Below are 14,812 nucleotides of genomic sequence, written 5' to 3' on the forward strand. Positions count from 1 at the left end.
AATTTATTAGAATAAGATCTAATCCTCAATTGATAAATGATCAAAAGATATGAATAGTGATCCCCATGGAAAGACATCCAGGATATTCTGTCATATGAAAAATGTTTCAAATCACTGATAGAGAAATGCAAATTAAAGCTCATCTGAGGTTCGGTCTCACACCCATCAGATTAGCAAGGTTGGTAAAAAAGAAAATGACAAATTTATAGTGAGTATATTCTTTCACCCGTTGATTATACCACTACTACCTCAGAGATCCAAGAGAGGGGAAAAAGTTCTTAAATTTACAAAAATATTTATAGCTGCTCTTACTGTTATGGCAAAAGACTGGAAATAAAGGGATGCACATCATTTGGTGAATGGCTGATCAAGTTATGGTATATGAAGATGATGGAATACTATTGTTATAAAAAATCAAGAAAGGAATGTTTTCAAAGAAACCAGGAAAATTGGTATGGACTAGTGGAGAGTGAAGTGAAGTGAAACCAAAACAATTTATACTGTGATGTTAGTATTATAAAATTAACAATTTTGAAAAATCTTAAGCACTTGTGATTAATGCAGTGATCAATCCTGATTCCATGGGGTAAGCTGACTATCGTTACAGAGAAGTAATAGAAAACTAATATGAAGGATTAGACACATTTTTTGGATGTGGCCGGTGTAATGGTTTGTTTTATTTGACTACTGGTTATAAGGGTTTTTTATTTCTTTCCTTTTTTTGCCCTCTCATTGGAAAAGGAGATACAGAAAAAAATAAATGCTTGGTAATTAGATAAAAAACAACCAATAACAACAATGAGAAAAAAGAAAAAAATCACCTTGACAACTGTGTGGAGAATAGATTCAAATAGGGAGAGCTTTGAGACTGGGAAACCAGATAGAAGCTATAATAGTAGTCCATGTGAGAAGTTTCAGGACTTACATTATGGTTCTGGCTGTTTTGAGTGAAGATAAGGGGCCCAGAGGGTTGTGGAAGTAGCAGTTATAGCATTTGGCAAGGTCTTCATTGTTTGTAGTAAGTGTGTGAATGAGGAGTTGCGAGTGACATTAAAATTGCCAGCTGGATGACTGAGAAGGATGGGGGGGGTGTACCTCCACAGTGATAAGAAATTCAGAAAGGGATGTTTGAGAGGAAAGATGAGTTCTGTTTGATATATCCAGGGACACTTGGAGAGGTGTTACTGTAGCTCTCAGAGAAACTAAGGCTTGATTTATTTTATAGTCATGTACCCAAAAATGATAATTGAGTCAATGAGAACTGAGGAAATCGCCAAGTGAAATACCATAATGAAAGGAAATGGAGGATTGGACAAAACTAAGCCAGGGAGACAAAGGAGTAATTGAACAGAGAGAAGTAGGATAGTATTCAAAAAGAGATGATTGACAGTGTCCAGGGCTGCAGAAAGGTCAAGGAAGAAAAGGATTGACCAAAGGTCATTTATTTAATTTAGGAATTAATAGATTATTGGTGATTTTGGAGACCCAGGTTTATTGAACATCTTGATCTGAAGCTAGACTGCAGAAGGCTTAAAAGAATGAGATGAGAGGAGGTAAAGGTATTTAGAGACTTCTTTTCAAAGTGTTTAGTTCAGAAGGGAAGTGTAGCTAGTATGTAGGGTTAGATCAAGTGAAAATATTTAAAGAGGAAGGAGATGTGGAAATTTAGGTATTAAGAAAAGAAAAATTGGAGATTAGAGTGAGAATGGGCAGGATAGTAATGACAGCCATGGTGCATAGAGAAGGTTTTATCTTTGCAAGAAGGAATTTCTTTTCTTCTGAAACTAGAAGGATGAGGATTGTAAAGATGTTTGAGTGATATGGAATGTGGAAAATGGGCAAAGATGGAAATCTTGTTAAATGGTGTCAGGTTTTTAGATGATGGTGGTGGGGCTCCATCTGAAACTTGAGCAGTGATGAGAGAAGTGTTGGAACAACCTCTGTGAAGAGTGGTGTAGGGCATTGATGGAGGAATATAATTTTTGACTAGCTGAATTGAGGTTTGAATTGAGTTTAGAGAACATAAATTTATAGTAGATTTAGTCAGTTGGAGGTCATGGTTTCTTCCAGTTATGTTGAGCAGTATGTAAATAGTGGGAAAGGATACAGATGATGGGAGTAATCCAGGAAGGAATGGAACAAGATATTGAGTTGGTTCAATAAGTGTCATATAAAGGGAAGGAAAGAGAATGTAGTTGGTAGAAAAAACTGAAGGGTGGAGAAAATGAAGGTACTGAAAAAAAAGGAACAGTAAGAGGTTGTAAAGACCAGAGAAAGAGGAGCTGGATTAGGTTAGGTTGGGTCTCCAGAACCCCAGCCTGGCACCTACTATGAGACATACTATGCTAGGTATTGAGAATTCAAAGGAAAAATAAAGGAAATAGTTTTTGCCTTGAAAGAGCTCACATTCTAATAGTGGAGAATGCTTTAAAATATTGGCTTAAATTATTTCTGGTTTCCTTTCTTGCTCTGCTTTGCATTCAGCTGTAGACACAGAAGGCAAAACAAATGAGAAAAGTGGAGCAGTAAAGTCAGAAAAGGTGCGAAAGGGTGGTAAAATAGAGGGGAAAATTATAAGAAGGAGGGAACATTTATGTCCTAAGGAAAAAATACTTCTTTTGATCAGATTTCCTCTCAGTGATTTTGAAATGACTGTTGACTTATTTTCATAGGTAGTTATCTAAATTTTGGATGAGATAGGATTAGAATTGAGAATGGAATGTAAGCTCTTTATTGCTGTTTCTGGCTGACCCCATGGTGTTATCGATTGCTAGAGTTGCATTGTTTTCTTTGCTGAAGTTTGTTTTGGTTGTTAGTGTTATTGGGGTTGGAAATGAGCATAAGTTTAAGAACATGCATACATTTTGGAATTTGAATCCAAGGATTAGATCTGTCACATAAAAAGAATAGCAAATATAACTTGGTGTTTGAGGGTTTTGCTTGGTCTTTGTGGGGAATGTAGTTAGCCTCCTGATATTTGTTATTGCCCTCTCTTCTCATACTCATTCTCATTTTCTCTGGAGATTTAAATTAATCATACTGTTGTAATTAGCTGTAATGGCTCTTCAGTTCCTTATGTTTTTTCTTTTCTTCTGCTGCCTCAGGGAATTTATATTGGATGAAAAGTTGGTAGCAGGATCACAACATAGCTCAGAATATAGCTAGGAAATATCACAGCTCACAATAGAGCTAGGAAAATTTCAAACATTTGTTGGTTCTTTGCCCTGATTTGAATTTATCTTTATCTCTAGCTAATTCTTAAACTATATTATCAAGGCAGAAATTCAGGTTATCAGAAGTTTTGGAGTAAATAGACTAGTAAATTATGTTTACAACTTTAATAGATCCACATCAGGAGGGGAGGGGAAGTTTGGGGAAATCAGACCTTTTTGAGGAAATTCCCTCAGCCCTTAAAATGTTAGAACTGGTAGCTACAGTCTATATTTTCTGCTCCAAAAATGCCAGGAAACACCTGTAGAGCTAGTGTCCCATTCTCATTTCCCCCTTTTCTGTCTCAGCTTAGCCCTGCTTTTCCTTTTTTCTGATTGTTAACTCTGGTACATGTTCTTTCCAGCTTTGTTAACCCTGGTCTTTTTTACCCTTCAAGACCATCTGTCAGGACTCAGTCCTAAAAGATCCCAAGTTCCATCAAGTGGGCTTGGGGAATGCTTGTCTGTCTGAGCTACAAATCCCAGGATTCCAGTGGCTTTTTAGAGTTAACAGAAGGAATGTTGTTGATGTTTGTCTTTTGTTCTTGAAGAGGACCAAGTCATTATGGAGGCAATCATTAGCCAGAGCTGTTCAGAAATGTCTGATGTGTCAGTGAAGGAAAGTTAATTACTTTTAAAAGTTCAATGTAAACCTTTCGACTCTGTACTTTAGACAATTTCACATTGTTTTTGGAGCCCAGAGTTAGAACCCTAGAGTTCATTTAGTCTAATCCCTTAATTTTAAAGGTAAAGCAAAGTTAGACCCAGAGATGCTGCAGTAGTTGACCCAATATCACCTTTACTAAGGGACTATCATTTGAATCAAGGCTCTTGGACATAGATTTATCTTTTAACAACAACAATAATATTTATTATTTATTAATACAATTATATTTAGTTTCATTATTATGCTGATAAAAATGGATGATGTTTTTATCTTAAGGTACTGTATAGTTTTTGAGATGCTTTTTGTTCTCTTCAGACAAATTGGGCTAGCACTTAAGTTAATTGTTTAAATTAACTGATCAATTTAAATTTAGTACAATTTAGATCCAGTGATAACTAAATATATGCTGGTGTTTAAATAGTCAGTATATTTTTCTTCCTAATACCCACCTTTGGCTTATTATCCACTCATAAAATCTAGTCTTGATTCTTAAAAACATGCGTTTTTTTATTTGTAATAACTTATTCTGGATATTTCGTTGTTAGGCTAAACAACAGTTGAATCTTCGGACACACATGGCTGATGAAAATAAAAATGAATATGCTGCACAACTTCAGAACTTTAATGGAGAACAACATAAACATTTTTACATAGTCATTCCTCAGATATATAAAGTAAGTTTTATAAATGAAATGAATCCTGTAGTATATTTCTGAAAGGCCTTAGTATTTTGCATTTTCTCTCTCAGATCTAGGACACTGGAATGTTAGCCACAAGTTAAATCTGTATGATTATAAATTTGAAAATTTTTTTCAGATTTTTTTTAAGATGGTAGAGTCCCAAGAATTAAGATAATAGCCCACAAAAATGAAAGAGGAACATTTAAAAAATAAATGTTAGTTATTATCCTTCATCATTAAGTGGGTAACTTAAGTAGAATAGTGGATAGAATGCTGGACCTGGAAGTCAGTACAATCTGATTTCAAAATTGGCTTCAGATAGAACGTGTGTGATCCTGGGCAAGTCATATAAACTCTCTATGTGTGACTAATAGTAGCTCCTAATTCTCAGGGTTGTAGTGAAGATAAAATAAACAATATTTGTAAACTACTTAGAAAACTCAAATTGTTATATAAATTCTACCTACTTATCATTATTCTTATTATTATCATCACATCTAGTAGTATGCTGACGCTTTTAATCACAATGCCACATTTACTCATATATTTTTCTCCATGTAATTTTTTGATTGATAGCATCTTCAGGAAATGGATGAACGAAGAACCATCAAACTCAGTGAATGCTACAAAGGATTTGCAGATTCAGAACGTAAAGTTGTTCCGATCATCTCAAAGTGCTTGGAAGGAATGATTCATGCTGCAAAGTCAGTTGATGAAAGAAGAGTAAGTACTCTTAAATGTATTCTCCTTGGATACATATGAATAAAAAAATCTATAAAGTTTATATATTACTGAATATTTCTCTTTGAATTAGAGCACCACATATTTTGAACTTTAATTTGTATAGTTTAAATTCTTCTTGATTTCAAATTATTTACTAGAAAGTTGTCATGTTTCATTTTTTGTTATTCTTATAATGCATAATACAAAGTTCAAATGTTATTTTAACCTTTTCTCTTATAGAGAAATAAGAATTTAGGAAGGTGATTTTGTCTGGTTAGAAGGGAAATCTGAGTGCATTCCAGACTTTGGGGGTGGGAGGTAATTGTGAAAAAGGAAGAAAGAGAAGATGAGTTTAATTAGGTTGCCGATTATGGAGGCTGGGAGGGAGGTTTGGTAGAAAGGTTGGTAGGATGATATTGTATAGGGCTGTAAAAGTTAAGTAGAGGAGTTTATATATGCTTCTAGAATTAATGGCACGGACTTCCAGAAGATTGCCTACTTCCTACATACTTTCTTCAGCAAAAGTCTGAAATTCCCACCAGAGTCAATAATGAACAAAAATATAAGATGTGAAACTAATGATAATCTTAAATTTCTATCATAGAACTGTATAAAAAGTCAGCAGGAAACCCAAGAGAATTAGGAAAGGGGATCTCCAACAAAATCAACACTAGCACAGTCTAGTAGTGACCAGCCTCCTAATACAACTAGAACCAGATGTAGCCTATGAGAACTATATTCAGAGGCAGCAAATGCAGAGGGCCTCCTGAGAAAAGCCCAGGGAGCATGGGGAACTTCGGGGGAGCTCCCTGGAAAGCAGAATGATCAAGAACAGAGTTCAGATTCTCTGAAATGTCTTGAGATGTTATAGAAGGCCCTGAAGATACAGTGCTAGGAACCTCAAAAATCCAGAGGCTTAAGCTTGGAAGGAAGGAAGCCCAGTAAAAGAACTTGAGTGATCAGCATGAGAATTCAGCTGAGTTTCAACCCAAAAGAATAGTAGGTGGCAGAACTTAGCTCTGCTCCAAAGCCCCATTTAGGAACTAAAGCTGAAGGTTGAATAAATCAAAACACCATTCAGTATAAATAATTATTGTATATCTAGAGATTTAACTCTCCCCCTCCCCTAAAAGGAACAAGTATCTTTGTAACAACTGCAAGCAATGATTAAAAGGAAAAAATGCATTTTTCACAAGAGCTGCATGAATCTCTAGAATAAATGAAAATTAAAAAGATTAAAAAAAAACCTGCTGTTAAAAAAATAGATAAAACAAGTCAGAGATAAAACTGTGATTTTTCAGTTTGGACACTATGATTCAAGAAGTAATCAACAAAAACTTACTATATCTCTTAGAAAGAGAAGAGAGGAAGATGCCACTTTCTAAAGGAACCTATAAAAGGAAAAGTCCCAGCAATATTACTAACACCTTTCAGGTACCAATAAAAAGAGACAGTGTTCTACAAGGGTAAATATAGTGACAAGTCATTGTAACATCCTAAAAAGAAAAAAAAAAGTTTCTTGAATGGAATAGAGGATTTTCAGACATTTCTGATGAAACTACCAGGGCTGAATAGGATCTTTGAAATGTAAGCACAAGAGTCCAGAGAAACCGAAAAGAGTAATAATAATTTGAATAATTGGAATGAGATGTGTGATAATGAAGCCAAGTTGTAAGGAGTTGTGAAGTGAGTGGGATATGATGATAGATAAAAGCAAATAGAGTTTTCGTTATAGAAGTCTGGCTGTGTAAATGAGAAAAGACACCTGATAACAAAAGAGTGTAGTGGGGACAAGAAGAGATTTTTTTTAAGTCTGAGGGAAATAATGTAGGCTTTATAAGCATTTTTTTTAAATGGTAGTGGAAAAAAGAGATTGAAAATTAGGGAAAGAAAATGATCAAAAGTTAACTCTCTAAGACCCAAGGGAATGGAATAAAGAACATCTGTCACTAGCATAAAGGACAAGAATTTGTACTGCAAGGATTTGTTTCTTAAGATAGGTGTGCCCCCCCTATTAAAAAAATTTAACATTGTAAAAGGAAAATTAAAACTTATCAGACAGCTTTAAAGTTCTGGAGTAATTTATTTGAAATTATCTTGGGAACCAAGATAAAGAAAGGTATTATTTAGTTAACCATGGGCAGCTAGGGGCCACAGTGGATCTACAGACTTGAAGTCAGGAAGACTTCATTACTAGCAGTGCTGGACAAGAGACTTAAATCTGTTTGCCTTGGTTTCATTTTTTTTTCTTTTTCTTTTTTCTTTTTTTGAGGTTTTTGCAAGGCAAACAGGGTTAAGTGGCTTGCCCAAGGCCACACGGCTAGGTAATTATTAAGTGTCTGAGACCGGATTTGAACCCAGGTACTCCTGACTCCAGGGCCGGTGCTTTATCCACTATGCCACCTAGCTGTCCCTGCCTTGGTTTCTTTATCTGTAAAAGTGATCTGGAGAAGGAAATGGCAAAACTCATCCAGTATCTTTGCCAAAAATACTCCAAATGGCATCTAAAGGAGTTGGACATGATTGAATAACAATACAATAGTTAATTGATACTGGACAAAATATAAACAGACTTTTAGTATACTGAATGGAATTTAATTTAGTTTAACTCAGCAAGCATTTATTACTATTCCAGGTCCTGGGCTTACAAAATTAAAAAGGAAGTAGTCCCTCCTTTCTCGAGAATGGTAGAAGACAATATATGTACAGAGAAGTAAATACACAGTGATTTTATAAAGACAAGGAGGCAAGAAACTTGAAAATTGAATAGATTTCTTGGCTTTTAAACCATTCTAGCTAACATGTGCTTTAAATATTTTTTATCTCATTTGATCCTCATAATAATAATTCTGTATGTGGTTATTTCTCCCATTTCATAGATGAAGAACCTAAATCTAAAATATTTTTAAGTGGGTTATCCTGAGTCATCCAGATTTGGTCCAGTGCTCTGTGATGATCCATACATTGAAATTATGACATGTCATTCCCATATTAAACATATAATCACAGATTCAGAATGGTATCAATGCCAAATAAAAAAGGAATCCACTGAAACATTTTCAAAATCACAGAAGTGAAGAGGAGGAAATTCAGAGGGAAACAGAGATAAACAGGATAATTTTTGAAAGTCACATGTAAAATTTATTTTATATTCCTTTTTAAGAGAAATAGTTTGAAATGGAGAATCAATGTTTAATCTATTATCCACTTTATGGAAATGCCTGTCATGTATGCACATGTAAGTTCAGAACAAAACATAATTTAGACATGCAGGAGTTTATTGAAAAGGAGAATGACTTAAGAAAAAATACCTTGACAATAGTGTATAGCAGGGCTGGGGAGGGAAGACTTTAATCAGGGAGATTAATTGCAGTAATCTAGGCAAATAATTAATGAGGGCTTAAATGAAATAGTTGTATGAAGAGAGAGGAGTGGGATGAAAGATGTTTTGGAGATAGAGATGATAAGATTGGGCAACTGATTGGATGTATGGGTTCAAGAAGAGTAATGAAGTGAGGATAATCTAGGGTTATAAATCTGGGTCACTGGAAGAACAGTGATACCTTTAATAGAAATAGGAAGGTTTGAAAGCTAGTTAGGTTTGATTTTCTTTTATTTGCTAGACTGAACAGTTTCTCTCTGATTAGTAGTAGAGTTAGTGACAATAATTTTTTTGTGTGGCTGTCTTAAATCTAGTGTTGCTTTTTCTTGACAATATTTTTTTTATGCCAAAAGCAAGAATATCTTCCTTACATTCTCATTCTTAACAAAGAGACATTAATTTCTTTGCGAAGTTGGATTTCTTACCAAGCTTTCTTTAAACTGAGTTATCCTGTTTTCTCTCTGATATGAGGCAATATGTTCATATTTATCTATCACTTTTCTTCATAAGATTTTATTCTATTATCACCTATTTCAATCATTATATTGAAGTCACTGTGTATCACTGTCTGATGATAATGTGGAAGGTCTTAGCCTAGTTCTCTACCTCTTCATTTACCTTTAGTGTATAAATTGAAATTATTTTAATGGATGAGTACCCTTAAAAGATGACCAAAAAGTCAAAGAAATAATAGTTTTTCTTGTTATTTTGGGAATAGATGATTAAACCTATATTCTTATGAGTTATGTTTCCATTTAACTGTAAACTTCCTTCTTTTTTTCCTGCTTTTGTTAATAATAAGAATGTCAAGTTCGATATTATTTGGCTACTTGAATAATATTTTCTTTTTTTCTCTCTCAAGCTTTTAATTTTTAATTTTTTAACATTCATTTTTTTAAAATTTAAAATTCCAAATCTCTCCTTGCCATTTTTTCTCCACCCTTGATTGTGGTAAGTAATAATTTGATAGCCATATATATGTGAAGTTATGCAAAACATTTCCATATTCACCATATTACCAAAAAAATACTTCCACCAAAAAGCAAGAAAAATAAAATGAAAAAAGTTTGCTTCAAGCACTGTACTTCATTGGTTCATTAGTTCTCTCTCTGTGGAGGTAAACAGCATTTTTCTGGTGGTATTTTCAATCATTGATCTTTGGACAGGGAACCTCATATTTAGAGTTTTAATAGTAGCTCCTTTTTCTTTCTGAAGACTATTTTGTATTTTTCATGTCTGGTCATGGTTAAAGAATTCATCATTAGGGGCGGCTAGGTGTGCAGTGGATAGAGCACCAGCCCTGGAGTCAGAAGTTACTTGGGTTCAAATCTGGTCTCAGACACTTAATAATTACCTAGCTGTGTGGCCTTGGGCAAGCCACTTAACCCCATTTGCCTTGCAAAAAAAACCTAAAAAAAAAAGAATTCATTATTAAGTGGCTTGGATAAAATGGTCCTTGTAAAATAAATTTGGTCTGTTGCCAGCATTATACAAAAAGTTTAAAAGTTTAGTTCAGTTTTATATTTTTACTCTTTATCATTATTGAGCCTGGCTGTTCTTACACTGTGGTAGCTTAATCTTTAAGTACTCAGAGTTACCTTTATGCTAAGATCAGGCAGGTGAGTAAGACTTTGTAGAAGACAGTAAACAGAAGTGAAATGGATAAAAACAAAAGATTTTTCTTGCTGTTCTCACCAAGGGCAGTAGAGTTGCTACATTTGAATTTTAATATCATAGTTCCAGATATTGCTTATAGAGGAAGTAGAAATGCTACTACAAGATTAAAAACAGGAAGAGCAATGAGATTAGACCAAATAAGGAGATCCATGCTGGAGGTGATAAATTCTGAGAATGTTGAAGGATCAATTTACAATGTTTCAGAAGGAGGGAAAGATGGCAAGAAAGATTTCAGAACTATTACTACCAAAAAAAGTAAAAGATAAACAACCATTGATTCATTTATCTCCTTTCTCATTTACATAAATTTTTTGAGACTCAGATTAATTGAGGGCATCCTCAATGAAGGTAGTGGTTGGGAAAAGACTTTGACAATTGTCATTTCACAGTGGATCACATCTTTATGATCACACAATTGATAGAAAAAAATATATAAATAGGTGGTGCAGTGGATAGAACACCGGCCCTGAGGTCAGGAGTACCTGAGTTCAAATCCGGCCTCAGACACTTAATAATCACCTAGCTGTGTGGCCTTGGGTAAGCCACTCAACCCCATTTGCCTTGCTAAAAACAAAAACAAAAACCTAAAAAAAGAAAAAACATAAAGTATACAAGATCCCAGTTTGCGCATTGTTTGTAGATTAAGAAAATTCATTGTTTTGCTAAAGCAAAATGCTTCCTAAAAGTTTACTTCCAACAAGATGTCTTCCATCTATATATCAACTTCATTTAAGAGTCCTTGAGAGTTATGTTAGAAGTAACCTTGCTTAGTAACCTTCTGATCATAAACATCAAATAAGGCACCAATCAGAAAGATTTATTCTCCTCTCTGATTTATAGAAGAGATCCCAATATAGATCTCACACTAAAGGACTAGATAGATAGAGATAGGTCTTCAAACATAACGACCTCACAGTTTCTCAGTTTAATCATTTCCCATGCCCTATTCCTTCACCCCACATCAGCTACATGTATACTCAATCTTGCCATCCTCCTACATTGCCTCTGTGTTCAAAAATTCTCATATCCCCTAATCTTATCTCTTTTTGCCTTGCAACTGCATATCCTTTTCATTATCACTGTACCTTCTAATCCCTCAACCCTTCAGGCTATCACTTAATACCCAGACTATCACTCTTTCACTAACTGTATTCTGCTTTTTCCATTATTTTCCTTTAGTAAAAGAGTTCAACTCTACAGTCTGTCCTCTTGAGTTCCTTGACCACCTCCCCTTGCACTGTTGAGGAACTGTCCCCTGACTTTGCAAATATTCATATACTACAGAACAAAACTGGATAAAAATCATGAAATAATTAATTGAACAAATAGAACCTATAATATGAGATTGCTTACTGAACTCAAAATGAATTTAAAAAACCTCTACAGAAAACTAAATATTAAAAATTGTTTTTACATGTAATTGGAAGAAAAATAAAATACTATTAAAAATAAAATAGCTTTACAATATAGTTAAATAACTATTCAGCGAACTAGAAATTGTTTTATACATTAATTTTAGGATATTGTTAAAATGAGTATAGTATTAGAAATCATATTCCCACTTTACAGGATGAGATTTGAAAAACAACCTCTTTGAAGTGAATTAGCAATTGTGAAGGAGTTCTGTGCATATTAACTGTTATGCATTGTTTCTTTTAAATTGGTTTTATTTAGGAAACTAAAATATTTAAGTCCAGTAAGGATTAATGCAGAATAATTTAGATTTTGATAGTAGGACTAAATAAAATAGTTAGGAACCAAGTAATCGTTCTAATTGGTTGAAGGTGGGACTAGATAATCCCTTATTGTAACAAAACTTCCTTGGAATGAATTTAGTTGTAAAGAAATTTTTACTTGTATTATCCATTTTTAATAATGATGTGATGGGGGTAGCTGGGTGGTGCAGTTGTATTTTTTGAGTAGTTTCCTTAAGAAGAATTGCTTTTCTGTAAAGTAAAAGAGATGTATGGATATGGTGCTCCTTCTAGAATTGTCCTTAGTTTTAACATTAATGGAAAACCTCTTTAACTCGTGCCCACTTAGATGATCCTTTAAAACTGGATTTCTTAACCCAGGTTTGGTAAATTCGTTTTATACAAATATTTTTTATTACTGCATTTCATGTAATGTTTCCCTTGTAATCTATTATGTTTTATTTTTGCAGTTAAAACCATTATTTTGGGAAAGGAGATTATAAAATAATCTGTTTTATTGTTTATTTTTCTCCTCTTGGGTGAATCCATTTTTCTCCTTATAACACCTAGTTGGATTTCAGTTGGTTTTAATCTAAATTATTAAAACTCTGAGCATTAGTGTTACAAGTATAATGGAAATTTGGATTTTAAAACTAAATGACTTGTATAAATCTTCTAGGAGCTAACAATAAGAAAAGTACATTTTTCTGTTGGTATTTTAGATATATTCATGAGTTGATATTTTTGAGTGATACTCTTGAGTAGAAAAGAAGAAACTATTTGTAACTAAATTGTTCACTTAATTTCTGTAAGATTTTATGATTTGAAATCCCTCTTAAAATTTGTTAGTATCCCTTGTCTTGGCTAATGTTTGGAAATTGTCATCAACACATGTAGAAACATAAGTACTGATTTTTAAAATTCGAAATTTCCTTTGCTCAGGACTCACAAATGGTGGTTGACTCCTTCAAGTCTGGATTTGAACCTCCAGGAGACTTTCCTTTTGAAGATTACAGCCAGCATATTTACAGGACCGTTTCTGATGGTACTATCAGTGCCTCCAAGCAGGACAGTGGGAAGATTGATGCCAAAACCACCGTAGGAAAGGCCAAGGGCAAGTTGTGGCTTTTTGGAAAGAAACCAAAGGTAAGATTTATAGGTTTATTAGACAATTTTTTAAAACCAGGATTTCAGAGAATTTCACATATTAGTTGCAGAAGTTATAGATAGCATAGATATTGAATGGTCAGTTATTTGTGAATATTTTAAAATATAGTAATTAAACGTTAATAGAAGCAAATAATTTTAGATTATCTATGAATTTAATAGAATGGAGATATTTTTCCAATCATGATTCTAAAAAACCAGACTTTGTCTATAATCCTGGAATTTATAAGACTGTTAATGAAAGTTGCTAATATTTTGTTAAATGTTTTGAATTGAAATATCCATAGGGTTCAACTAAAAGATTACTAGTATTGTTATTGATAATCTACATGAATAATTGATTGCTTTTGAAAGTTATTTTTATTCACATTCAGTCTCATAAATGATTTAAATCTTCATGAGAAAATTTTAATAGGTGAGATTCAAGGTTCTTAGTTGAAGTTTGAAGTCATTACTTTAATGAGAGAATTCTGTTACATGCGTAGACTTGACTTTTTTGTTTTATTTAGGTAGATAAATTCATTTCTGAAAACAAAGTACAATTACAATCTTCTAATTTAAATTGTAGTGATTTTTATCAATAATGTTACTGTATTTATGAAATGTAATGTTTAATTATTCTAAAACATTTTCCAATCATGATGTAGGTATAAATAAGAATTAAAAATATTGTGAAATTAAATTATTACCAAGCAAAGCTGTAGTCAGTGATGAATATAAACTAAACTATTAATGAATACATTGTTCAGCTGAGAGAAAATAATGGCAAATAGGACCAAACTGTTGAAATGCCATAAGCATACATAAAATAAACTTTCCTACCTATTCTAGTTATCAGCCACAAAACTTACCTAAAACAAATTTTTCTCCTAATGTTTAACACCTGTTCTGATTATTTTAGCTGCAACAGTAATCATAAGGTACCCCAAATGTGTAAATAAATATCCCCCCACAGGTATAGTAAATACCTCATAGTAAAGAATCTATAGAGATCCATTTTTGCCAGGGATTTGACAATTATTCAAGGCCACTATCTCTTGAGGGTTGTGTTTTTAGTTTGTGCCATTTAAGTTTTACTTAGTTTATTTACCTTGTAACAGACTATTGAGTTGAATGGTATATTTTAAAAGTATATTAAACGTCTGTAGTTAATTTTCAACAGGTGTTAACTGAACTTTTTGTAATATGTGGTAGGATACATTTCTGTGAGGTTTATATTGTGGGGAAAAAAGCATGCTGCCAAAGATAGCATTTTCATTTAAAAAGGAAAAAAACACTATGCACATTTGGCTTATTGATTCCTTTCTTTATTTCCATGTTAGCCACAGTCCCCACCCCTTACCCCTACTAGTTTATTCACATCCAGTACTCCTAATGGGTCCCAGTTTCTCACATTCTCCATTGAACCTGTGCATTATTGTATGAGTGAAATAAAAACAGGGAAGCCCAGAATTCCTTCTTTCAGAAGCCTCAAAAGAGGGGTAAGTTTAATAATGGGTTAAAATGCATGATGGCCTATTGTGTGTGTGGTGTGGCTTTTAATACTCTCCACCCTCATTATAAGGCTCTTTCTGAGAATACAGTTAAAAATGCCACTGTAACCAGTATAGCTA

At 33.5% G+C, this 14,812-nt stretch overlaps 1 protein-coding gene across 3 annotated transcripts in view; it reads left to right on the forward strand.

The window, feature by feature from the left end:
- FNBP1L (formin binding protein 1 like) overlaps window positions 1-14,812 on the forward strand; it is a 106,354-nt gene that overhangs the window by 67,741 nt on the left and 23,801 nt on the right. For 2 of the 3 annotated variants that reach the window (XM_074188192.1, XM_074188191.1), the window contains exons 7-9: window positions 4,422-4,550; window positions 5,133-5,279; window positions 12,975-13,178. In XM_074188192.1, coding sequence (XP_074044293.1) covers window positions 4,422-4,550; window positions 5,133-5,279; window positions 12,975-13,178 — 480 coding nt within the window. Of the gene's footprint in view, window positions 1-4,421; window positions 4,551-5,132; window positions 5,280-12,974; window positions 13,179-14,521; window positions 14,681-14,812 lie in introns of all 3 variants that reach the window. The other variant, XM_074188193.1, reaches the window with a different exon arrangement.

Source organism: Macrotis lagotis, chromosome 5 (assembly GCF_037893015.1).
Source record: "Macrotis lagotis isolate mMagLag1 chromosome 5, bilby.v1.9.chrom.fasta, whole genome shotgun sequence".
Classification (NCBI taxonomy): Eukaryota; Metazoa; Chordata; class Mammalia; order Peramelemorphia; family Peramelidae; genus Macrotis; species Macrotis lagotis.